We start from the raw sequence: 25,086 nt of genomic DNA on the forward strand, positions 1-25,086 counted from the left end.
ACTGGAGATGCCAGGGCTCCCTGCTGGCTCAGGGAGGAGGACGAAAGCTAACAGTATCCAGCCTGAGGTTTCTGCTCCGGGAGGGACCAAATAGAGTCTTTGCGTCCGGGAAAGCCTCAGGGCTGGGATATGAAGCCGGCTGGTGTTTGGTGTTTGCAGCTTAATGACTGGAAGCAGGACCCAGTGAAGATGGGGGCGGCGGGAGGGGGAACCAGGCTGGCTGGACCCTGGCTGGTTTTGGGTGTGGGTGCTGTTCTTGCTGTGTGGGACACTGGCTTGGGTGAAGGCAGCTCTCTGGTGTGACATGAAGAATCAGTCTTGCCCCTGTACCGACAATGCATCAAGGAGGAGGCTTGGTGTGGGCACGCAGGGTGCGACGCGTGAAGACGTTTTGAGTGACTGAGAAAAGAGTTGTCCAGCCCATCCAGTCACCGCCGGTGTTGGAGTCTGGCAGGCTGTCCTTCCAGTTCAGCTTCCACCCCATACGCACAGGCACAAGCTGGTGTGGACCCCGATGTGGACGTTGTCCTGACTGGCAGGCAGGGTTTCATGTCAGGCTTGGCGGGGAGGAGCTCATGCCCCGCAGCAGGTGTGAGGGCCTCAGGGAGAGGGCAAGCTGTGCCCTCTCGGGGACCTGGGAAGCCTGCCTGCCTTGGGAGAATCTGAATGAAGAGCAAAAGGGATCTGAAACACACGGGGGAAGGCCTGCCTCCTGAGACTTGGCTCTGTGGAGACTTGCCTCTCTACCTTCATCACCTCTTCCTGTGCCAGGTGTCTCTCTCCTCCATGCCTGATGGTACCTACCGCCTCACTGGTCTAACCCTGCTGCCACCCACCTGTTCCCTCCGGTGCAGAGGGATTCCTTTATAGTGCAGATATGGTCCCCACCCTCCCCAGGCTCTGTCCTGCAGCCTGCGAAGCCCCCTGACTCCAGGACTGTCCGCCCACAGCCTGGCCCATTATTCTTGGAGCTTCTGCTACACTGGCCTTCTTGTAGGGCCAGGAGGGTACTACGTCCATCACCTGGAGCATCTCTCACCTGGAGTACCCCTCCCTTGTCTTCATGCCTGGGCACAAAGGAATCTCCCCAGTCCAGGCTGCTGGGGGATTCCAGCTCCAGAGTCAGGGGGAGTGAGGCTGTTGGTACATCCTGGGGTTAAGAGAGAGGAAGCCACTGTCACATCAGGGAATGGGCATGCCTATCAAGGCCTGAGGCAGTGGCTCTGAAACACCCTGATTCTCCTCACAGGAGGTCATCAGGCCTTTCCTTGGGGGCTCTGGAGTGGTATGTGTGCCCTGGAGCCATCTGCCTAGGCCCAAATACTCCCTCCCTATGTGGGGCCTCAGGCAAGTACTTCCCCTCCTTGGAAATGGGCCTGGGGTCCCAGCGGTGCCCTGGAGGTCCCAGCAGAGCACAGGTGGTAAGTGCCTCATGCCCGAAGTGATCACGCTAGCTCTGAAGCCTCCTGCTATGGAGCCATGAGATGGACACGGTGCCCCTCATTGCCTCAGGCCCCACCCAGAGGCAGGGGTCCTTGTTGGGGGGGCGGGCAGGCCACAGATGTGTTTGGCTCCTCAACACTCCACAGCCAGAATAGATGCCCACAGGAATGAGAACCTCTCAGCCTGGGGTGGCCGTGGTGGCCAACTGCAGGTGGTGGGTCTCTGCTGTCTTCTAGCTTCTGCTCCCTGCTCTCCCTCCTCCTGGGACCCAGGCCCAACCTACCGGAAGCACTGGGTTGGGGGAGTGGAGTAGCCAGGGCTGAGGATGACTCAGGACCTAGCTGTCTCCAAGGCAACCCTGTCGCCTAGCAATGGCAGTCTCCTGGTAACGGTTGTCTCCTAGCAATGGGATATTTTCCCAGTCCTGGCTGGAGTCTGGCAGTTATTTTTAGTTCAACTGCAAATCAGTCGCAACTGCATTTTTGGCTCCTGGAGAAGATGCAAGGTGTGTATGTGTGTATTTCTTGTCAAAGGGAGGAAAATATCCCGGCTACAGGAAACTTGCCCCATGTCCCAAGGTGCAGGCTCATCATAGGTGGCAAGGCCAGATTCTGCCTGGGGTGGGGGTGGGGGTGGGGGAGTGGGGTGCAGGTGAAGGGGAGCCAGAGGTTGCACAGGCTGCCTGGAAGAGTTGGCAGATATGACCATCTCCCGGATGGGGTCTCTGGGAGGGCTGGTCACTTCAGCACCCTGGGGCTCCCTAGGTCAGGCTGGACAGCGGTGATCCAGGCCCGTGTTCATGGCACCATCAGAGCACATCACTGGGTGACCCAGTTTCTGGAGAGTTCCTGGCACCCCCTGGCCCTCAGTTGTGGAAACTGTACCTGCTGTCCCTGGCCCCCAGGCCCACCCAGGAGTGCAGGTGGCCCTGGCTTCTGGGGTCTGGGTGACCATAGTCTCCGCTGGTGACATGGGTGGGGCTGGCCTCTGCTCTGCCCACATCTCTCCCTCTTCCCTGCTTTTGCTGAAGTGGGAGTCCAGGTGGGAGGTCTTGGGCAAGTGGAAGGCTTGACCCCTCTCCCTGGGCTGCCTCACCATTTCCACAGGGGCTCTGTTTGCTGTCCCCAAACTCCTCTAGCCCAGCGGCTAATCTGGGTGGCAGAGCTGCAGGAGGCGGGCTGGGCGGGAGATTGGCAGATATGACCATCAATGGCTGGCTAGTCACTGGGTCACTAGCCTCTTTCCACAGGGTCCGAAAGGTTGGCGACCGCTGCTCTAGCCGATGGGCTTGGGGCTGTCCCTGCCTGCCTGCCACTGCCACCTTCCTGGCCTTGGGGCCCTTACCCTCTGTTCCCCGAACTTGGGGTGCTCTTCTTTGGCTTTTGTGTTGCTCCCCCAGGCCCCTATCCAGGCCAGACCCTGCCTTGTTCCTTGCCTGTGTCCGCAGCACTGCAGGCTTCCTCCCCTGCTGAAGGTCAGTGCCACCTGTCCCAGGCACTGGTCAGGGCAGGGCTCACGTCAGACACTGCTCTTTGTCCCAGCATCAGCTCCAGCCACTTACCAAGACCTAGGTTTTATGTGGGAATGGAGGGAAGTCCTTTTTGAAGAGTCAGGGCACTGAGGGTCTGGAACTGGGAGATGCAAAGGAGCTCCCAAACTGAACATAGACATCAGGGGATTTTCCTGAGGTTTGGGATATCATTCACTCATTCATTCATTCATTCATTCACTCACTCGTTTACTCATTGGCACACACACTCATTCTCCAGATATTTACTGGGCACCTGCAGTGAGTCTGGTCCTATACACACAGCAATCAAGGCCACACATGGCCTTCTGGGCTCCCAGTCCCACAGGCAGCAGAACGCCCATGGCTAACAACACCACAGTGAGGACAGGTGGCCCCTGTCTGAGTCTTCTGTAGGCTGCATCGTCGCCTGACCCCTCAAAGAAGAGGCTGGGGTAGGGGAAGGGGAAGCCTGGGGAAGGAAGATACAGCTCATGGCTAGGCACGTGCCCCTTCTGGAACAGGTTGCCTACCAGGAACCTCTCCCTTGCACCCACAGACTGACCCATTATGGGGGAGAGAGGATTGAGGTGGGGAGCCAGGGGCCCTAGGCTGGCTGAGGGTGGGTCTGAGGCTGTTTCTTCATACTGCCACTGGAGGGCGCCTGGAGCCCACTCTCTGCCTCAGAGGCCAGGGGGACAGGCCGATGACCCAGTGACTAGCCAGCCATAAGCGGACCCACGACCTTGGCAAGGGCAGCCCTAGCAGCTAATCTGGTGCTCTCCCCCTTCCATCGACAGCACCTCTTTTGCCTTATAGTGTCCAGCCTGAGGCCTTGACTACCCTTTTTTATTTTTAATTGGGTAAAATACACATAACATAAAACTTAACCATCTTAACCATTTTTAGGTGTACAGTTCAATAGTGTTTAAGTACCATCACCACCGTCCATCTCCAAAATGTTTCATCTTTCCGAACTGAAACTCTGTCCCCGTCAAGCAGTTAAGTACTAACTCCCACTTGTATGCATGCATATAAGCATAACCAACGGATGCAAAACTCTGTGGGGTGAGGGCATATATGGGACTGGGGTGGGGGGTGGCAATGGTAAGATATGTACACATATAATACCTTAATAAAAAAAATTGAAAAAAAAAAGCCCAAACCAGCTGGCCAGTGCGCTCGCTGGTTAGACCAGTGGTCGGCAAGCCGCGGCTCGCGAGCCACATGCGGCTCTTTGGCCCCTGGAGTGTTCTAACGCCACTTCTTCAAAATAGACTCGCCCAGGCCGAAAACCGACTTCTGCGCATGGGCCATAAAGTTTCAGTCGCACTGGACGTGCGCGCCCGCACGTGGTATTTTGTGGAAGAGCCACACTCAGGGGGCCAAAGAGCCGCATGTGGCTCGCGAGCCGCGGTTTGCCGACCACTGAGTTAGAGCATTGTCCTGATATGCCAAGGTTGTGGGTTTCAAATCCCCGGTCAGGACACATACAAGAATCCACCAATGAATGCGTAAATAAGTGGAACAGCAAATTGATGTTTATCTCTCTCCCTGACCCCTCCCTTCATCTTTCTCTAAAATCAATCAATAAATATATTTTTAAAAAAAGTACTAACTCCCCATCCATATCGTAGTGTATGTCATAATTTTCTTCCTTTTTAAGGCTAAATCAAGTTCTACTGTACGGACGGGTCACATTTTGTGTATCTGTTCATCCATTGATGGATACTGTGTTGTGTCCACCTTTTGGCTATTGTGTAGTGACAGATGGTGGTTCTCATCCCACCAGCTGCGCCCTGTAGGTGTCTCGCCCTTCTTTGGCCTGGGAGGGCCCTGGGACCAGGGGAAAGGGCAGTAGCATGATCATTTTGGTAGCTGCTCCAACCTCCCCCTTCCCCTTGGGCCATTTGCCCTCATCTGTCCGGCCCAGGGGTAGCAGGAGGGCTGGGGTTTGGGGACAGTGGGGGTGGAGAGCTCACACCACAGATGACAGAGTCTATGCCGGTTCCCAAAGATCCTGCTAAAGCTCTCAGTGACCCCAAGGGATTGGGCATGAGTTTTGAGTTCTGGCTTTGTGGCTAAGGCCTCTCTGAGCTGACCCTGAGGGTTTCCAGGGCTTTTGAAGGCCCCCACATCAGGGTCTTTGCCAGGCCTGGAATCTCTCCAGTCCCCATTGGCCAGCAACTCCCCAGACCCTCCCCTGAGAGGAAATCCTGGCTGTGGGAAATCTCTGTGCCCCGCCCCCACTCCTCTGGTTTCATTTTAAGAGTGGTCCCCATTTCAAGGTCCCATGTCAGGACCTCCTGGGCCTGATTCTGTGGCTCAGGACTGCCCCTCGGCTCCTGCAACAGGTGCCAGGAGCCCAAGCACCTGGCCACACCTCCCTTGGTTATCTGTCGCCTCCTGGGGTTGGTTGGGTCCAGATTGGGGCGGGATGGGGGCTGAGAGCCCAGGTCCCAATCTTGGAAAGGGCCACCCGTGATGAAACGGCCCCACCCCACCGTTCCAGTGGGCATCAAACCCACCCCCACCCTGGCCAAGGGCTCAGAGGACAGCAGGCTAACCAGGACGGTGCACGGGGGCGGGGCACCTCGAGGGGGCGACTCAGAGCAAGCAGAGCTAGGAAACCCCTAAATCCCCGGGTCTCCGAGGTCCCTGGATTGTCGTCCCCGCTCCCGCGACCGCCGCTGCGATTGGCGGAAAGTTCCGGGGCCGCTGCGATTGGCCGCCCGCCCAGCCCGCCTCCTGCAGCTCGGCCGCCCCGCACGGCCCTAGCGGCCAGCGGCACGGGCCGGGGCCGGGGCCGGGGATCCCGGCGGCTCCCGCCGCTCTGTCCCGGCGTCATGCCGCCCCATGCGCTGCTCTGCGCGCTCTGCTGCGGCCTCTGGGCCGCGGCCGCCCGCGCCGGCTTCCCGGAGGACGGCCGCAGCTGGAGGGCAGGGACTGCCCCCGCGGCCAGCCCTGGCGCCGCGCTCTTCTCTAGCCGGGGCCTGCGGGGTGGTGGAGCCCGCCCTGTGGGTTTGGGGCGGGGGCGCTCCTTCCCCGCACTGCATCCCGGCCCTCCCTTCGGAGTGCAGAGGACACCAGGCCTCCGTTTCCTTCACAGAGCGCACGCAGCTGTGTGGCTGCGGGTAGCGGCCGCCGGGGCGGCGCTGCGCTGGGCGTGGACGCCGGACCTCGGCTCAGTCCCGTGCATCTGTCCCCAGCGGCCCGACTCAGGAGCCCGGCAGCGCGGGGCAGCTGACCCTGGGCGGCTCGGACCCCGGCGCGCGGCCCCGCATCGCCTGCCTGCAGCCTGTGAGGCCCGTGGCGGGCGTGCAGGTCTTCGCTGAGCGGGCGGGCGGCGCCCTGGAGCTGCTGCTGACTGAGCGCCCGGTCCGGGCCGATGCGTGCGCTGGGGTCCTCGCGAGCGTGGGGCCCCCTTCCTGCAGGCCACCCCGCACCGCGACATCAGCCGCCGCGTGGCCTCCTTCCGCTTGGAGCTGCGCGAGGACTGGCGTCCAGAGCTGCCTCCGCAGGCCCACAGTCTGGGCGCGGATGGTGAGTGACGGACCGGGTGGGAGTCAGCGAAGTCGCACCCTACCCGGGCCACGTGGGAAATGCCTGTGGTCCCCACCTCACGGGGAGGAACTGAGGCGCTTTTCAGAGGCCACACAGCTAGAGCAGCGCCGGAACAGGCCAGCGGGGGGAGGGGCAATGACTCATCTTAGGGAAAGAGCCCGCAGGTGACAGAATAGGGGGAAGGGGAGGCCAGTCTGGGCAACCCAGGTCCCTAGCCCCTAAGGGGTTGGGGTTGATGGTCGGGCAGGCGAGGGGATCAAAACCTCCAGTGTCGACCTCCCTCCCCTCCCCCATCCCAATATAACAAAAGTCCAGTGTGAGCCTGTCACCATGGAGATGCCCCACCTCCCTGCAGGGCAGCAGGCCCAGCTCTTTGCTCTCCTGGAACTTGGAGCCTGACCCCATAGTGGGTGGAGTGTCTCTGTTCTGCCTCCTGGCTCCGTGCCCACCATATCCTACTGCTGCTCCCCCCCCCCCCCCCCCCCCCCCCCCCAGCTCTCACGCTGGTGACTGGGCCCTGGAGACAGCTGGGAGCCCATAGGGGTTACTGCATATGCAAGATCGGTGAGCCAGAGCATGCATCAGGACACTGAGCTTCAGGTGGGGTGTGCTAGGCACAACCCTCAGGCCTGTGTCTATGCACGTGTGTGGGTGCATGCATGAGCCTGCAAGCATCACCCCGAATGCAGGGGGTCTTCAGGGTTGGGGGTCTTCAGGGTTTGTACACGTGTGCTCCCTGGGATCCCAACTGCCTCATGGCCCTGAGCGGGTGTCTGGTCATTTGCTGTCACCCTCCTGCCTCTGGATGGTGGGAGGAGGCCTTGGGTGGTCCAGAAGAGGGCAGGACCTACACTGACCATCTTCCCTGCACGCAGGTGCCTGCAGGCCCGTGCCTGCAGGCCCGGTAATGACACCCAGCTGCTCCTGGCCTTGTGCACTAGCGACTTTGGTGAGAGAGTCTGTCACACCAATGGGGCGGAGGGGGAAGCCTGGGGCCTCCCCTCCCCTATATGCGAGCCACTGGCCAATGTCTCCCTGCAGTGATCCATGGGACCATCCACAGGATTGCCCACGACACAGAGCTGCAGGAGTCTGTTATCACTGTGGCAGCTGTCCGTGTCCTCCGCCAGACACTGCCGCTGTTCCAGGCAGGGGACTCTGGGGGCCCGGTGCAGGCCTCCATTCGCACCCCACTGCGCTGTGGTGTCTGCTCTGGCCCTGGCACTTTCCTCTTCATGGGCTGGAGCCATTTTGGTGTGGCCTGGCTTGGCTGTGCACCCCGCTTTCAGGAATTCAGCCGTGCCTATGCAGCTGCCCATACCAACCACCTCTGCCCCTTTGAAGTGGCGCTGGACTGAGGGGTGTGGGAGCAGGGCTCTGGAGAGAGGCCAGGAGGAGGTTGGGGGGGAGGGGGAGGTTTCCAAAGGGCATCACAGTACCAACTGCTTCTGAGGGAGTGGCAATACCAATAAGAATATTGATTTCAGTAGTCAATGTAGGTCGAGTGTCCTGTACCTGAGCCCAGCCTACTTTACACATGGCCATGGAGAGGGGACGCTGCTGGGTGGGGTGTGTATGGACTGCCCGCCCACATGAGCTTCGGCTCTGCTGCTCCTGCCCCCAATGTCAGGTGCTTCCAAGGCTCAGAGCGGGAGTGGACAAGGGGACCTCACTCCCAGGGTCTGAGGCAGGTTGTGTCCCCTGGGGCAGGAAGGTCAACACCACCCCCAGCCTGGGAGGAAGGGGGCTGCAGTTTGACTGGGTGCCTGCTTCTCTCTGGTTCAGCGGGAGCCCAGCAGAGTCCTCCTGGCTCCCTCCTGCCCGCAGGCCCCCGCAGCTGGCTGAGCATCTTGATGTGGTGTAGAGCCCATGGGATCTCCCTTGTGGGGTCCTGCTTGTTGCTGTTCCTCTAAGGAGCATTTCCCACCACTGGCCCCATTTTTTATAAAGTTATTTTAATTGTTCATTTGCTCATTGATGTATTCACACGCTCATTTTTTTAAAACAATTTTTGTTTGTTTTTAAAAATATTTTTATTGATTTCAGAGAGGAAGAGGAAGAGAGAGATAGAAACATCAATGATGAGAGAGAATCATTGAGAGGCTGCCTCCTGCACGCCCCCTACGGGGGACTGAGCCCGCAACCCGGGCATGTGACCTTGACTGGAATCAAAACCCGGACCCTTCAGTCTGCAGGTGGACGCTCCATCCACTGAGCCAAACTGGTCAGGGTTGGCCCCATTGTTGTTGCCCCTGCCTTCCTCCAGCTTCAGCCACATAAAGGGTCAGTGATGTTGGACAAAGCTGGCAGCCCTCTGGCAGCCCTGAGGCTGACGAACGGGGGCTGAAGCCTGGAGTGCGGGGGCTTCTGACCCCTGAATGAGCTTACTCTGCTCACCCCAACCCCATCATTCCCAGGAAAGAAAAGCTCAAGTCTGGGGAGATGCCTGGGCTGAACCCTAGAAATAGCTTCCCATCTTCACCTGCCTTCCCCGCTGGGGAAGAAGCCAAGGGTGTGGGTGGGAGCCAGGGGTCCTGCCATGTTTCAGACAGAAACTGAGTTCTGGAAGAAGGACAAGGCTGTGTCCATACACAGGACCCCTTCTCCAGGTTCAGGGGACACCGAACTTTCCATGGAGTGCTGCCTGGAAGCTGTGTATGCATGGGAGAGGGGTTGTCTTTTTACTCACTGTGGGGCTGATGAGAGTTTCAGGGTGAGAGGGGGATACAGCCACCCTGGAAGGCAGGCCTCATGGGGCTTCCTCCCACCTCTGCCCTTCCTCCCCCCCTGAGGCTTCTTGCCATCCTCACCTCCCCAAGCTCATGGCTTTACTAGTAAATACCACCAATGTGCTGAGGACCCCTGCATTTTGGTCTCCAGCCTGGACCTCTCTCATGGACTACAGACCTAGCGTCCTACAGACTCCCTGCCCCCAACCAGAGAGTATCTTAACAAAGGCCAGAGGAGGAAGAAGTGAGGGTGCCCTGACCGGCCTCCTCCTCCCTGACTTGGGCAGGCCCCAAGGCGGGCTCCCCCACAAGGCTGAGCTGCACCCTTACCCTTGGCCCTGCCCTGTTCTTGGGCCAGCTCCCCACAGCTGCTCATTTAGAAGGAGGCCCTGGCCCATCCACTGGTGACTGGACTGCCTCTAACCACCTGTCCACAATAATGGGCAGCTGCTCTGGAGTGAGCCCTAGGTAGACACTGGCAACTACCCCCTGCCCCATGCCTTGCCTGAGCCTCCCACGACCACCCTCTTTTTTTTTTTTTAATATATTTTATTGATTTTTTACAGAGAGGAAGGGAGAGGGACAGAGAGCTAGAAACATCGATGAGAGAGAAACATCGACCAGCCGCCTCCTGCACACCCCCCACTGGGGATGTGCCCGCAACCAATGCACATGCCCCTGACCGGAATCGAACCTGGGACCCCCCAGTCTGCAGACCGACGCTCTATCCACTGAGCCAAACCGGTTTCGGCTCAACCAACCCCTTTTATAGGTGCACAAAGGGCAGGAGTGGGTGTGGCTAGCAGGGCCAATGGAGCCCTGCAATTTTTTTTTTAAATATATTTTTTTTATTGATTTCAGAGAGGAAGGGAGAGAGAAATAGAAACATTAATGATGAGAGAGAATCATTGATTGGCCGTCTCCTGTGCACCCCTCACTAGGGATCAAGCCTGCAACCTGGGCATGTGCCCTGACCGGGAATCAAACCCTGACCTCCTGGTTTAAAGGTCAATGCTCAACCACTGAGCCACACCAGGCAGGCTGGAGCCCTGGAAGTCTTGGGCCAGGGGCTTTGCTTGCCCTGGGGGAAGTGGCCAAGGGGAACCAGTGTGGTGAGCATGTGGGCTGGCGCTATGGAAGCTGACCTTTGGGGCACCTGTGAAATACTTCAGGGTGTGTGCATTCACATGGACACACACACACACACACACACACACACACACACACACACGGCTGCCCAGTTGCCCAGAGGCGGAGGAGCAGAGTGTCAGATGTGAACTAGAGAGAGTTGGGTATGGATGATGGGGAAGCCAATTAGATGCCTACATTTAGTCAACAGGCTTTTTCCCCCCGTGATTTATTTATAATATATTTTTATTGATTTCAGAGAGAAAGGGAGAGAGAGAGAGAAACATCAACCCCTGCATTTTGGTCTCTAGCCTGGACCTCTCTCATGGACTACAGACCTGGCATCCTACAGACACCCCCTCCCCCCCCCCCAAACCAGAGAGTATCTTAACAAAGACCAGAGAATCATTGATAGGCTGCCTCCTGTACGCCCCCTACGGGGGATCGAGCTCACAACCTTGGCATGTGCCCTTGACTGGAATAGAACCCGGGACCCTTCAGTCCACTCTATCCACTGAGCAAAACCAGCTAGGGCTATTCAGTGATTTATGAGTTTAAGTTCTATGTTTCAACCCCTATCAGTTTTACATTTATCTAAACCTTTGGTCAGCAAACTGTGGCTCTTGAGCCACATGCGGCTCTTTGGCCCCTTGAGTGTGGCTTTTCCACAAAATACCACGGCCTGAGCAAGTCTATTTTGAAGAAGTGGCGTTAGAAGAAGTTTAAGTTTAAAAAATTTGGCTCTCAAAAGAAATTTCAATCGTTGTACTGTTGATATTTGGCTCTGTTGACTAATGAGTTTGCCGACCACTGATCTAAACCAAACTGACTTATTCTCTAGTGCTTTCTAAGTAACAAGTCTGATCAACGCAGGCCATACCATATTCTCCTAAATTTAAACATTGAGTAGAAAAATTTCCTTAAAAGAAGAGTGCATGTATCCCAACAAATACGCATGGATACTTTCTAACATGAGATAATTTACAAGCAGTTAATTTCCAAACTGGGATTTAAAAATCTGGGGAAATCTGAGTTTCCAATGCAAATTCTCACGGTAAGGATTACAGGGCTAGTTATTTTTTTTTGAACTTATATTTATCAGTATATAAGAACGTCTTGGCAAAGTACTAGTGCCATTACCAGGGTACATGGAGACAATGGCGCCTTTTGGTGCCAGTCTGTTAGTAATAAAGACACCTTTTCCGGCAGAAACCAATGAGCTGGCTGCTCGGGCAACACTGAAACCCAATATCTTATAAAGAATTTCTTCTGGCTTAAAGATATCTTGCTGATGATGTCTGTGTTCAAGCACGTTCACCCTTGGATGTTGAACTGACAAGCAGGTCTTGATATTTCGATCGCACGGGTTCTGGAAGCACAGTCAAGACAGCCAACGGGTGATTGAAGTCATTTATGAATAGGGCCTGGAAGACGTGCAGTCATGTTCCTAGGACATCCTCATTGGAGATAACGTTGTCTTTAAATTCCTCTGGAACATACCGGAGGGTCCTGGGGTTGTGATTCATGTTCAGCGCGATCCAAGGTACGAAGCGGTACCTGTGACGGTGCCACCACTGCCGCAGGCCCCGAGGCGCCCGGATGAGGGCGCGCCCAGCGGGGGCGGAGCCTAGTCAACAAGCTTTCACTGAGTGCCTTCTGGGGCTGTGGCACTGGGGATAATGCAAGAAAAGAGACAAGTGCTGTGTAAGACTTCCCCAGCCTAGAGCCTAGGGCGCACCCTTCCTTTCAGGGGAGGGCACAGTGACAGCCCCTAGGAGACAGGATTCTCTGAGCAGGTGGAGCTGGCCCTCCTCCCCAGGGCTCAGGTCTTCTGAGCAGGGCGAATCAGTTTCTTGCCACACTGGGACTTTCAGCTGTGGGAGGGAGCCCAGAGCGTATCCGGGCAACTGCTCCTAGACTTGGCTTGCTTTGGGGTGTTCTGATCGACAGAGCCCCCCACCAGTTTCCCTGAGACAGTTGTAAAAGGGCCTGGCTGTGACCCAGTATGTCCAGGCCTAGATGTTGGCCACCCCCAGTGAGCCCATTTCCCACTGACAACCTTAAAAATAAAACAGCTATTTTACCAGCCAAAAACTAGTTTATTTGGGAATGGCAGAGGAATTGCAATTTGGGGCTTGCAAACTATGGTGAATCACAGGCAAGTCTGGAGAACAAAGGTGACTGTTATTGTATAGAGAAAAAGGAAGTCGAGAGAGGTAGTTACAAGCAAAAGTCCGTTGGAGTAGAGCAAGAGTAGAGGGTGGTGGCTTCTCATTGGCTGGGCTGTTGCTGGGTAAGGAGAAAATGTTCCTCATGCTGGAATAACAAAGTAGGCTTCCTTGTTTGAGTCTGCAAGGTGAATGCAGGAGAGCTTCCCCTTCAAGGTTTCCTGAGTCCAGTTTTATAAGGTTTCCTTCATTCTTTTTTACGTTTTCCCCTTTGCTCAAGATCTTTCTCTGGGTAGTGGGGGTGGTGGGGTTGGGTGCGGAAAAATAAAAAAAGATCTTTCTCTGAAAGCATCGCTGACCAATAATTAGTTTTCTACAGTTAGTAGTTTTGTCCCTCTGTGTCAGGAAGGGCCTTTCCTGGTTGTCATGTGCCACGTAGGAGGGAAATTGAGTAGAGATTGGAAATGGTTAACAAGGAAGGGCATGCCCATCTGAACTCTGTCTTATCAGTGTTACACGCATTGCAGATCATCTCGGAACCACGAGCCAGCATCATTTAGGGCATCGTTTCCACAGAATCTTGACAGGTAACAGGTACAAAGTTTGAAAATTATACCAACAGCCCTGGCCGGTGTTCTCAGTGGTTAGAGCATCGCCCTGTGCACCAAAAGGTCACGGGTTTGATTTCCAGTCAGGGCACATACCCAGGTTGCGGGTTCGATCCCCAGTCAGCGTATGTTCATGAGGAACCAATTGATTGATGTTTCCCTCTCCCTCTCTCCATAGAATCAATGAAAAACATATCCTCGGATGAGGATTTAAGAAAAGAAAGAAAATTGTACAAAAACCAAATGAGCAGAATATAATCCAGTTTGTATAATGGTCCTCAATCAGGAGCTCAAACCTGAGGTAACCAGCTAAAGAGGTCAAAGGACCATGGAGAATCAGGTGAAATTTGCTGTAACCAGTGGACTCATTCCCTAAATTTTGTGTAATTGGGTTTCTACTTGTCCAGAAGAATTTATCCATGTGCAGCAGATGGTGTTTGCTACTGCAATCAAAAACATGGTTATTTTCTTTTTTGTTTATCCTCACCTGAGGATATTTTCCCATTGCTTTTCAGAGAGAGTGGAAGGGAGGGAGAGGGGGAAAGAGAGAGAACTATCTATGTGAGAGAGACATCAATTGGTTGCCTCTCGAACAAGCCCTAACTGGGGGCGAGCAAACCCACAAGCCAGATATGTGCCCTTAACTGGACATTGAACCAGAGACCCTTTGGTGTGTGGACCAGCGCTCTGGCCAGTGAGCCACACTGGCCACGGCAAACATGGTTCTTTTCTTTGTAAAAAAATAATAATAGTAATAAAACATATATATGGGAGAGAGATAGAGAGGCAGAAACATCAATGATGAGAGAGAATCATTGATCGGCTGCCTCCTGCACGCCCCCAGGGGATTGAGCCCACAACCTGGCATGTGCCGTTGGTCGGAATCGAACCTGGGACCCTTCAGTCTGCAGGCTGACGCTCTATCCACTGAGCCAAACTGGCTAGGGCCAAACATGGTTAATTTCAATGGACATACAAGTAATAGACTTTTGGAATATTGAAATGTACCTCTTTTATTAGCTGTAGATCAAAAGAGGTAGGGGCTAGGTGAATCAGGCACCCTATGACTATTTCAAAGGTTAAGAGTTTGATGAGTTCTAAAGGGGGTGGATCTGAGATTTAGAAGCACCAATGGCAATGCTTTCAGCCAAGGTATTTGGAGAGTTTCCACAAATTTTGCCCATTGAGTTTTGATAATGCCGTTGGCTTGTTCAACTAGCCCTGAGTACAGAGGATGAGAAGTGAAAATGCTATAGCACTGGCCAAGTGGCACAGTATAGCCATAATATAATATTTGTCCAGTAAATCCGGTTCTCCAGTCACTATGGAGCTCAAGAGGGGTTTCCCAGGTAGGGATGATCCCCGCCCCCCGCCCCCCTCCCCCCAATAGGATTAGGCACTGAAGAGACATGTAGCTTGTCAACATGGAAAGGCTTTGACCCAAGGGGAAAACACAAATTTTTTCCGAGACATACTTGTATCCATGAGATGGGTGTAGATGAATAAAGTCCATTTGCCAAACCTTGAATGATCCATTAGGCAATTTAAAATGTCTGGGGGTGGTGTGGACAGTTTCTTCTGGATTATTTCTTGGGCAGGTGGGGCAAGAAAAGTAGATGCTTTTTGTGGCCTTATGAACATTTCCACACCAGTATTGGTTCATAATGGTTATGATTTTATCAGTGACCAACAATTCAATGCATGCACAGTAATGGGGATATAGACTTTCTGGCAGGAGTGGATTGTTATTTGGCTCAAGCCAGAGTTCTCTCTTTTCATCAAACCAATAATGATTACAGTTCCAGTATTGTTTTTCTTTTAATGGGGCCAATTTTAGAGCATTCCTAGTCAGTTTTTCTAAATTATCATTTGGGGAACATCCCTTTGTACCATGACAGACGTTTGGCTCTTGGTTCCTTTGAGAGCAGTGTTGTTGTTGGAAATATATGAGTGAGGTTGTTTGCTTTAGCCTCCAGGGAGTCAAGCAGGGAATGGCCAGGTATCTTAATAGCCAAGGTGGCTGGTGGGAGTATGGCATCTATTAGTTTTTGGTCTTAAGAGCCATACTTAGTTGTATCCCCATTAGAGGTAAGGAAACCTTGTGGTTTGCATAGCATTCCAAGCTCACAAGCTACCCCAAAGGCATAGCAACTATTGATATAAATGGTTGGTTTTGCCGTTGGCAAGAGCACAAACTGGAGTAAGTGTATGATTCAGTCAGCTGGGCAGAGGTAGCCAGAGGCAAGGTGCTGCCTTGATGACTTCAAAAGTAGCTACAATAGCATAACCTGTGTGGCTCAGTGGCTTGAGCATCAACCCATGCACCAAGAGGTCACTGGTTTGATTCTAGGTCAGGGTACATGCCGGGGTTGCAGTCTCAATCCCCAGTAGAGGGTGTGTAGGAGGCAGTCGATGGATGTTTCTATCTCTCTATCCCTCTTTCTCTCTCTCTCTAAAATCAATAAAAACATATTTTAAAAAATAGCATACCCAGTGCTCGCTTCGGCAGCACATATACTAAAATTGGAATGATACAGAGAAGATTGGCATGACCCCTGCGCAAGGATGACACGCAAATTCGTGAAAAAAAAATCATAAAAAAATAGCTTGCCCAACCCAATATTTACCATTTATATGAGAACAATCAGCTCTAGCCAGTTGTTTGGAGTATCTGGTACACTGAAAGGTCATGGGTTCAATTCCCAGTCAGGGCACATACCTAGGTTGTGGGTTCTGGTCCCCAGTTGGGGTGTGTATAAGAGGCAACAAATCTGTTTCTCTCTCACATCCATGTTTCTCTCTTTCCTTTCCTCTCTCTCTAAAAGCAATGAACATACCTTCGGGTGAGGATTGAAAAAAAAAGAAAAAGAAAAAGAATATTATTTAAATAAGAACGAGGAACTTCCTGTAAGTTATCATGGGGAGTCGAAAGTGATCTGTCAGCATCAAGCAGTCCTGGGGTTTTGTCAGTGAAGAGGGGATAATAGCCAGGTCAGTTTCACAGGTGAGACAGCTGGCAGGAAAGTATTGCGTGTGATGAGAATGCAGGAGGACTTCAACTGCTTGGATACCAGATGATGGGGCGGGGTGGGAATCCCATGACGATTTCTTCAGTGTCTTTAACTAAAAGGACAGGGGCTCTGAGGCAAGAGGAGTTACCCTTGTGCCACCAGGTCTAGCTGTTGGCTGTGGGGTCCTCTGTGGTGATGGCGATCTCCATGCTTTAGGGCAGCAATTATCAACCTTTTTCACTCCTGACACACATAAATTAATTACTAAAATTCTGGGACACACCAAAAAGTATATTTTCGACGATCTGACGAAAAAGAGGCACAATTTTGATCCATTCACAACAGATGGCTTATTGGGTTGGTTTGTCATTTTTTAAAATGCATTTTTATTGATTTCAGGGAGAGGAATGGAGAGGGAGAGATAGAAATATCAATGATGGGAGAGAATCATTGATCCGCTGCCTCCTGCACACCCCCCCCCCCCCCCCCCCGCCTGGATCGAGCCGGCAACCTGGGCATGTGCCCTGACTGGGAATCAAAGCTCCTTACAACCGAGCCACACAGGCTGGGCTGGTTTGTCATTGTTAAAATTTGATAGTCAAGGTCCCTGACTAAAGAGGTACTGCATGTTTTAAAAATTCTTGCGGCACACCAGTTGAAAATCGCTGCTTTAGGGTGAGCGCCAGAGAGGGACCCTGCGTCCCGGCAGAGCAGAACGCGAAAGGACAAGTCGCGTGTCCTGTCGGTCCCTTCCGGCGTCACCCTCTTTCCGGCCACTTCCGGCGTCGCCTCGGGCCGGTGCGATGGTGTCAGACCTGCGAAGGACACCTCTGAGCAGCGCGTTCCACAGCCATGGAGCAGGACGACCCGGCCGAGGCGCTGACGGAGCTGCGGGAGCGTAGGCTGAGCCCGTCTGAGCTGCTGCAGGTGGCGGCGGGCTCGGGCCTGGCCGCCTACGCCGTGTGGGCGCTGCTCCTGCAGCCGGGCTTTCGCCGGGTGCCCCTGCGGCTGCAGGTGAGGGGCGGGGCCCACGGAGGGACGCGGCTCCGGCCGAGGGGCGGGGCCAGGGATGGGGGCGGGGCCTGAGTTGAGGCGCCGAGTCCGGTTGTGGTGAAGCAGAGTGGGTGCTGCATAAGGGCCAGCCGGGCTGTGGGTTGGGACCTGCGTCGGGTAGGGCAGGACAGCTCACGCTAAGAAAGAAGCCCAGGAGGCGGGCTCCGCCCCGCGACCAGTCTGATTCCGATCTGGGGACCAGGCGTGTGAAGAGCCAGAGTGGCTAAGGGACTCGAGCCCTCCCAGCCACATGTCTCCTTGCCCAGGTCCCCTATGTTGGGGCGAGTGTGCGGCAGGTGGAGCACGTGTTGTCGCTGCTGCGAGGCCGTTCTGGAAAGCTGGTGGACCTGGGCTCTGGCGATGGCCGGATTGTAAGCAGTGGGGGGAGGGGCGGGGGCCACCCTCACTGCTCTCTCCCAACCTGCTGGTTCTGAGGCTGTTGGTGCGCACAGGTGCTGGCTGCCCACAGATGCGGTCTCCGCCCAGCTGTGGGCTATGAGCTGAACCCGTGGCTGGTGGGGCTGGCAAGGCTGTATGCCTGGAGGGCAGGCTGTGCCGGCAGCGTCTGCTACCACCGTGAGGATCTCTGGAAGGTAACCTGGGGAGTCTTGGACTCCTTCAGACCCCACACCTGATCTCCACGCTTCATTTCCGGCTTGGCTCCCTTGCTGACAGCCCCAGGTGTCCCTGCCTCCTGGGCATGCTGGGGCTTGCACTCAGAAGTTGAGGTAACCCCATGCCCACTAGACCGCTTCCAGGGCTGGAGTTCCATTCCCTACTGGGGTGACCTCTTCCCACAGGTGAGCCTGAGGGACTGCTACAATGTGTCTGTGTTCCTGGCGCCCAGCGTGGTAGGTCTAGGGTTTGCTAGCCCCAGGGGAGGCCCAGGCCACTAGTGTATGTGCTGGGCCTGGAGGAGCTGGGAGGGGGCACTTGTGTTCTGCCCTGCCCACCCCACTCTCCTGCTCTCTCCCACAGCTCCCACTGCTGGAGGGAAAGCTACAGGCAGAACTACCTGAGGGGGCCCGCGTGGTGTCGGGGCGCTACCCCCTCCCCACCTGGCAGCCTGTGGCTGTGGTGGGTGAGGGCCTGGACCGTGTCTGGGCCTATGACTTCCACGGTGGTGGGCCAGGTGGGCAGGCTGCCCCAGCACCCAGTTCTGCCTTGGTCCCTAAGGCCCCTGATCCTCAGGCTGGCTGACCATTGCATTGTGGATACAATAAAGACTCACTGGGCTCCACCCTGACTCTTGTTGTGTGGAGGGTTGGGTTCAATGACATCCCAAGGTGGGGCTGTGGGGAGGGTTCCCTGCTGGCCGGGGAGAGTTGTGCTCCGAGTTTATCTGATGACTGGTTAGCGGCTGCGGGTCCTTGGGCGCTGAGGCTTGGTTGGAGGTACGGCCCTCACTTTCTGTGGGTCTCCTGGACCCACCAGCTTCCTCAGCCTCAGGATCTCCTGCTTGTACCTGCTCAGAGGGACCAGCCTTAGGAATCTGCCAGGCCGTGGACAAGCCCTGCCTCTAGTGTTTGAGATCCACACCCATCCCACTTTTCTGAAAGCTCACCTGCCTAAGTGCTGGTCCACATACTCCTGAAGCTCAGAAAGTTGTGCCTCAGCCATCGTGGCTCTGACTAGCAGCTGTGCCCGCTCGCGTTCCAGCTTTGCCTGGCATTGGAGGGGCATAAGCCATGAGCCAGACAGAGTAGGAGGACGGAATCTCTGGCCACGCCTTGCCCCCTCACTACCTGGGTGCCATGATAGAAGTCCCGGAGTTTCTGGTGGATCTGGGCCCAGGATTCAGCTTCCAGGTTTCTGTGAGAGAAGAAGGGGGGTGGACATGAGGGCAGGTGTTGGCCCAAGAGCTGACCAGTGGCACTGCTCAAGTCGGGGCACCTAAATACTTGAGGTGCCGGCTGGGGGCAAGTCCAGGACAGCAAGGCCCCCCCCCTCCTGCCACTATGGGAGCCATCTGTGCATGGGGGGAAAGCGACCCCAGTGTCTGTAAGGGTGCTGATGGGGGCCTCCCCCTAGGCTGGGGGTTTGTTTCCCAAAACCCTGCAAGGTGGGCCTGCATAACCCCTGCTCATTGCAGTTGGAAGCATGGGGGCCCAGAGGCAAGGCTGTGAAGGGCACCAGGTAACCTGCTCCTGTCCTGTCCCCTGGCTCAACTGAAGCATCTTTTCCTGGGCTCTCCCTAACCTCCCACTTGAGGACAGCCCTTCTCCCGTCAGGGCCCCTCTTCACCCGGGCACTTGGCTTTTCTGTAATCATTAGTGTCTCCCATACAGACCTGAGGGAGGGCGCAGACCCACCGCTTTCACTGCTGCAACCAGAACCCCACCCAGCAGTTAAGACTTGTTAGAATAAATGAATAACCCCCTTGCAGGTCCCCCCAACACCCACATCAGGGCACTCACTGTGGCTCTGATGTGCTCCCCTGGGAGGCTGCGTCAGGCCTCTTCTGTGGGAAAAAGAACAATGCGCTGAGCCCTCTGTGAAAGGCTGCGTGGTAGGGATTCTGTCAGCTGAACAAGGCGGGCTGCTCAGAGGCCCTGGAGTGGGGGCTCTGCTGAGCCTGGGATGGGCTGCAGGGTGAGTTCTGGGCTCTGTGCCCCAAGGCCAGTGTGGAGCAGCCGTGATGGGTCACCTGGACGTGGAGCTTCTGGAGCTGTGTCTCCAGCCTTGCCTGGTCCTCCCGAAGGTGGCCAAGTTCTGTGACCAGGCGCAGAGGCAGTGGCTCCAGGTTTGAGGTGACTTCATCAGAGGTGGCCTTGGGTTTCCCAGGTGTTCCTTTGGGCTCCGCCAGCACCTGCTGCACACTAAACCACCTGGGGGGTCATGGAGAGCCACCCCACCCCAGATGCCCATCTCAGGGGAAGGGCCTACCTGAGGGCACCTAACAGTTCCTCATGTCTTCGCCTCAGGTCTGCCAGGTGCTTACGGTAGACGCGAGCAGCTCGGGCCAGCTGTTGCTCACGGCTGTGGTGTGCTGCTCGGATGTCCTCCAGAGTGGTCTCCAGGAATGTCCGGAGGGCTACGGCTGTAGGTGCCTGGCTTGTGCCATCTGCGTATTCCTGGAGGAGATGGGGTGCGGCCTGAGCTTGGTAGGGCCCATACCCCTCCCCACAGCTCCTGTGTGGAGCAGGTTCTGCCGTGCAGTAGGTGAGGCCCAGAGGGGCCCTGAAACAGTTCAGCAAATCCAGGCCAGGCTTGGGCTCCCCAGGACCCGGGGGCCTCTCACCCACAACAGTGCCACCCTGCCCAGTGCTCACCACCAGGGCTCGGGAGTAGCGCTGCAACCGAATGGTGTACTCCTCATTCATCTTCTTGAGTTGCAACTGCAACCTGGCATTCTCAGCCTCAGCCTGGCGGAGCTGGCCCTGGCAGGTGGACAACACCTGGGGGTGGGGGCAGCCTTGAGCCTATGCTCCCTGAGGTGGACCCCTATCCTCCAGATCTCAAAGTGGGTGTAACTGGGCCTCACCACAGCTTGTGCAGCCAGTCGCTGCCCAGCTGTCCTGGCCTCCTCTTGGGCTCCCTGCAGCTGCTGGCCCAGGGCCGCCCTGCAGACATGGGTGTGAGGCTCAGTGAGGCCCAGGATAGGGGACTCTCTCTGCCCCTTTGGAACAGCTGCTCCGTGCACTGTGCCAGGTAAGGCAGCCACTCACACGCGCATCTCCAGTGCTTGCTGGCGGGCCCTGTGCTGCTCCAGCATCTGCTTCACTTCCCCCTGTAGCTGTGGAGTACATAGAGCTGGTTGGATGAGAACCCAAGCTCTGGCTCCCCTGCACTGCCCCACCCCAACCCTGGGCTGGGAGAAACATGGGCAGGCGCTGGGCTAGGTGACTGCCCACTAGCGCCATTTCCCAGCTTCTGCAGTTCGTTCTCGGGAGTCTGGAAGTCCTTGGGCTGTGCCTGTGCAGGGGAGTGGGTCCCAGCCTCACTGCACCCCTGCTGCACCCCCTACTTGGCTCCCACCCAGTCAGGCCCTCCATGTGCTCATGGTGACCTGAAGAATGTGATGGTTGCAGTGTTCCTGACCCCTGGCCTTTTGCTCAAGCTCCTGTGCAAATGCCTGGAGGTGCCCTGGATCAGTCTTTGCTGGGGCTGCATGATCTCCATGCAGCTCCAGCTCCAGCACCCGGTTCTCCAGCCGCAGGACCTGTGGGGTGACCAGGGTGAGCAGGTGCACCTGCCTGCTGGGCCAGATCAACATCCATCTGGGCACACATGGACACACAGCGTGTGCGGGACATTCAGGGACTCAGATACTATGTGAGAACCCTGTCACCTGTCACGAGGGGCACACCTGCAACCCCCCATAGCACTGGTCCTAGGTATGCATCCCGCCAAGGACTTGGGCTGGTATATGTGGGCACACATCAGCACCCACCTCACTCTTCAGCTCAAAGATTTCAGTCTCATGCTGCTCCCGCAGACGATGGGTTGTGATCTGCAGGTCGACCAGCTCCTTGGAGATCTGTGGGTGGCCTGGGTGAGAGGTGGTGCCTGTGGGATCCTGTGGGCACCCCCCACCCCCGCTAGTTACTCAGGGCCCCTATACTCACTTGCAGCCGTTGCTCCTCACTCAGTTCTAGATCTGAGGGAAGCTCTGTCTTAAGACTGGTGACCCAGGCTGGGGCGTCCCTGGGGACTCCTGGCAGCGAATCCTCAGTCAGTGGTAGAACCTGGGGAAGAACCACCACCCATCCCACAGGTGGGTCTCAGGCCTAGGCTGTGGCCCCCACACACCCACATCTACCCCCACATACCCAGCCTAGCTGATGGGGAAGCCAGGTCCGTGCAAGGATCAGGCCCAGGACATGTTCCTGAGGGGTCAGGGAGGACCCCAACCCCAAGGTAGAAGCAGCAGCATCCTGGGAAGACTCACATTCTTAATGGCCTGAGATGGGGCCCCTGGCCTGGGGACTGAGGCTGCTGCTCGCTCCATAGTCAAAAGGAACTCTGGCTGCCCCTAGCCCAGTGCAGCTTCGTTTACTGGCCTGCTGTTGCGACACTAGGCTTGTGTTGCTAAGGCCTCTGTTGGTCCCCGGAGTCTCCCGCCTCCCCGGCCCCTCCCCCACAAAAGGGCACACAGAGCAGTTCAGTGGCTGGGGAGGTGGGGAGAACTCAGCTCCTTCATATATTGCATGCCATTTTTTTTCTGGCTTTAGTTGCCTCAGCTGGGAAATGCAGACCTGCACCCCAGCATTTTCCGGGGCGTGGATGGAACCAGGAGTGCTTGCAAGCGTCGTCTGGACAGGTGTGAGGCAGCGCGCACCAAAAGGAGCTGCCACTGCTGTAGGAGGTGCCCTGCCCTACCATATGGTTCGCACACCCATTAGGAGCCTTCTTTGTGCCTCCCAGTGATGGCTGAGCGCTGAGGCGGCAGAACAAACTGGACAGATCCCCACACTCCCCAGCCCGAGGGAAGGGGGGCAGATGTCCTGATTAGGGGCGGGTGAGATCAGGAAGGCTCTGTCCAGCGCACGCGCGCTCCCAGTGCGGGGTTTGGGGCCCCTCCGCACGCAGGTTCTGGGCCGGGCGGGTTGGGGGCCATTGGTGGCGGCCAGGCTGAGCACCGCGCTCTGTCCAGGTCCGTGAGCAGCGCCCGAAAACCGCCTCTGTCGGGTGCCCTTCAGGCCGTCCGCACAGCCGGCTGACGCAGCCCGCGCGAATAAGTAGGCTGCCCGGGAAAGGGGCTGTGGGACACCGGTCCTGCTCCGGCGGGAGTGGGGGTGAGGGGGGGGCGGCCGGGAGGGCGGGACAGGTCTCGATAGGGGCGGGCGGTCTGTTGAAGGAGGCGTGGCCTATTAGGACCGCGCCCCGGGATGGGGCGGAGCCTGGGCGAAGGCGTGGCTGAGAAACCGCGCTGGGGGCGTGGCTCAAGGGGGCGCGACCTGCAGCGAGCGGTGGTTTGGCTACGAGCTGGCGTCCGCAGCAGCCGGTCAGCTTGAGCCTGAAGCGAGGGATTCCATCCGGTCCTTCCCGGTAGTCCCTGGAGCAGGGAGCAGAGCTCCTTATCTGGCCCCCAGTGTGTGTGGAGCTGACCCCTCCCGCCCACAGCCCTGCCTACGGTCCAGAGAGGGAAGCCATACTGTGAGGAAGGCGCTCAGAACGCTGGGAGCCTGTTTTGCAGGAGGCACCGAGTGGCTGAACTCTGAAACCCTAAAGGTCAGTGCTTGAGGACAACTACATGATCTAGTCATCGAGGAGCACACGCGGAAGACCATGGCTGTGGCCGTGCTCAAGAGGGTGCGGGCAGAATGCGTGCCCAGGTGTCTTGGGCTGCGACTGGCCAGTCCCCCTTCAAAGAGGCGCCCCACCACCCTGGTTGGAGCAGATCCTTCCTCTGCTCTCTCATCTCTGGTGGTTTGGCATTTAGGGTTCCTTAATTGTATCTTGGGTCTCCCCTGGGGTTAGGACCACCCCTGCCTCCTCTTTTCCCTTCTTCTGGCGCCTGTTCCATACACTCTGGGAGCTCAGTAATTGCTGGATCTCCCTCACCCCCCACCTGTAAAGGCCTGCCTGGGGGCGGGCACCTGGAGCGTTTGCAACTCCCTAACTCCCATCCCTTCCACCTGCTAGAGATCATGGGCCATGAGGGTGTATCACTGACCACCGTACTGACCATCCACCACCAATGGTGAGTGTGGTTGGGGCCGGCAGAGTCTTAAGGGCATTGGCCCTACTCGGCCCCCGCCCCTGTGATCCAGCTCCCGCCAGTCTGCAGGAACCAGGCTGGCATATCAGTGGTCCAGGCTGGTGGTACTGAGTGACAATGAGCACCATTTGCGTGCTGACCCACAGACTGGCGCGCATGGCAAAGAGCTTCTGGTGAGCATGCGCCTGGGCTACCCATCTCACCCAGCTGTTCCTCTGCAGCAGTTTGGGGCCATCCATGTGTGCTGCCTCTTGAGGCCCAGCCGACCTCCAGCCATCTGACCTACTTCCTGTGGGAAGATGAGTGTCCCAATCCGACTTCAGTGTGCTCCAGTACAGCTGCCCTGCACCCACCACCTTCTCTGACCTGCCGTCCTCCTCAGGGAACTTGCTGTCTGTGGCTAGCTGCAGTTGGCACCTGGAGAGCACAGCTCAGATGTACCAGAAACTGGTGGAGACCCTGGGCACACTGCTCCCTGACAGTGAACCGTCTCTTCCCCTTCCTTGGGGCCCGGCCTCCCTGCACAAACCACAGGCTGTGCACATTCCTTGTTCCAGGGTGTTGAATGAGTACTTGCCCGCCAGGACAGGACAGGCTGGGTGTGGTGGGTGCTTGGGTCTGGGGAGGGGCCTGGCCAGGCCAGCCAGGTTGAGTGCCTCCCCCATATCTGCTTGTGGCAGTGTTGTGTACAACTAAGTGCCTCCTTTTGGGGAGGTCCTGTGCTCTCCCCAGGGGCTGCACTTCAGAGCAGGCTGACTCAGGGCCAACCCACTGTTTGTGGGGCCTCCCTGCAGTCATTTGGGAGGTGTCCAGGGACCGGTTGTTACTGGGCTGACTGGCACTGGGGAGAAGCTGCTGGATAATAGTCTTCTTCCAGCACATGCCCAGCAGTTCCCCTTTGAGCCCCCATGGTGCCCCCTTCCTGCAAAGAGGAGCCTTTGCTCACGTTGTCTGGGAAAGTGGTGGTGGAGGCACTCTGCAGGGAGTGGGAGAGCTTTGAGCAGGCGGGAAGCTGAGCCATTGTGGCCACAGTTCCAGGCGCGTCTCATGCTGCAGTGGGGGTTCCTGATCATTTTTCTTTTTTTAAATGGAACACTTCTCGAATTTGCGTGTCATCCTTGCGCAGGGGCCATGCTGATCTCTGTATCGTTCCAATTTTAATGTATGTGCTGCCAAAGTGAGCATTCCTGATCACACTTTAACCAGTGAGT

General features: G+C 56.4%; 3 protein-coding genes and 2 non-coding genes across 5 annotated transcripts; 3 read left to right on the plus strand and 2 right to left on the minus strand.

Annotated features, from left to right (window-relative positions):
• The first annotated feature begins 5,796 nt into the window (after positions 1–5,796).
• METRN (meteorin, glial cell differentiation regulator) lies at positions 5,797–7,872 on the plus strand. Its single transcript, XM_054714146.1, is given in 5 exon segments — positions 5,797–5,967; positions 6,173–6,320; positions 6,323–6,497; positions 7,390–7,463; positions 7,556–7,872. Coding segments are annotated over 5 exon segments (885 nt in total).
• Positions 7,873–15,640: 7,768 nt separating this feature from the next.
• LOC129148913 (U6 spliceosomal RNA) lies at positions 15,641–15,747 on the plus strand. Its single transcript, XR_008555940.1, has one exon. It is a non-coding gene; the product is annotated as a U6 spliceosomal RNA (small nuclear RNA).
• A 1,158-nt stretch (positions 15,748–16,905) lies between these two features.
• Positions 16,906–18,441, plus strand: ANTKMT (adenine nucleotide translocase lysine methyltransferase). The gene is made up of 5 exons (XM_008157728.3): positions 16,906–17,172; positions 17,478–17,582; positions 17,664–17,804; positions 18,012–18,062; positions 18,190–18,441. The coding sequence occupies exons 1-5, from the start codon at positions 17,011–17,013 to the stop codon at positions 18,409–18,411; spliced, it is 681 nt and encodes a 226-aa protein (XP_008155950.2). The 5' UTR covers positions 16,906–17,010; the 3' UTR covers positions 18,412–18,441.
• Positions 18,442–18,564: 123 nt separating this feature from the next.
• CCDC78 (coiled-coil domain containing 78) lies at positions 18,565–22,162 on the minus strand. Its single transcript, XM_054714219.1, has 14 exons — positions 22,103–22,162; positions 21,780–21,899; positions 21,605–21,691; positions 21,221–21,373; positions 21,070–21,126; positions 20,880–20,941; positions 20,696–20,774; positions 20,484–20,609; positions 20,098–20,285; positions 19,859–20,030; positions 19,629–19,672; positions 18,957–19,023; positions 18,776–18,876; positions 18,565–18,676 (listed from the first exon to the last, which is right to left on the minus strand). Exons 1-14 carry the CDS (start codon positions 22,160–22,162, stop codon positions 18,565–18,567), a joined length of 1,428 nt encoding a protein of 475 aa, XP_054570194.1.
• A 2,794-nt stretch (positions 22,163–24,956) lies between these two features.
• LOC114228417 (U6 spliceosomal RNA) lies at positions 24,957–25,060 on the minus strand. The gene has a single exon (XR_003614564.2). It is a non-coding gene; the product is annotated as a U6 spliceosomal RNA (small nuclear RNA).
• Between the last annotated feature and the right edge of the window lie 26 nt (positions 25,061–25,086).

This window comes from Eptesicus fuscus, chromosome 4, assembly GCF_027574615.1.
Source record: "Eptesicus fuscus isolate TK198812 chromosome 4, DD_ASM_mEF_20220401, whole genome shotgun sequence".
Lineage (NCBI taxonomy): Eukaryota > Metazoa > Chordata > Mammalia > Chiroptera > Vespertilionidae > Eptesicus > Eptesicus fuscus.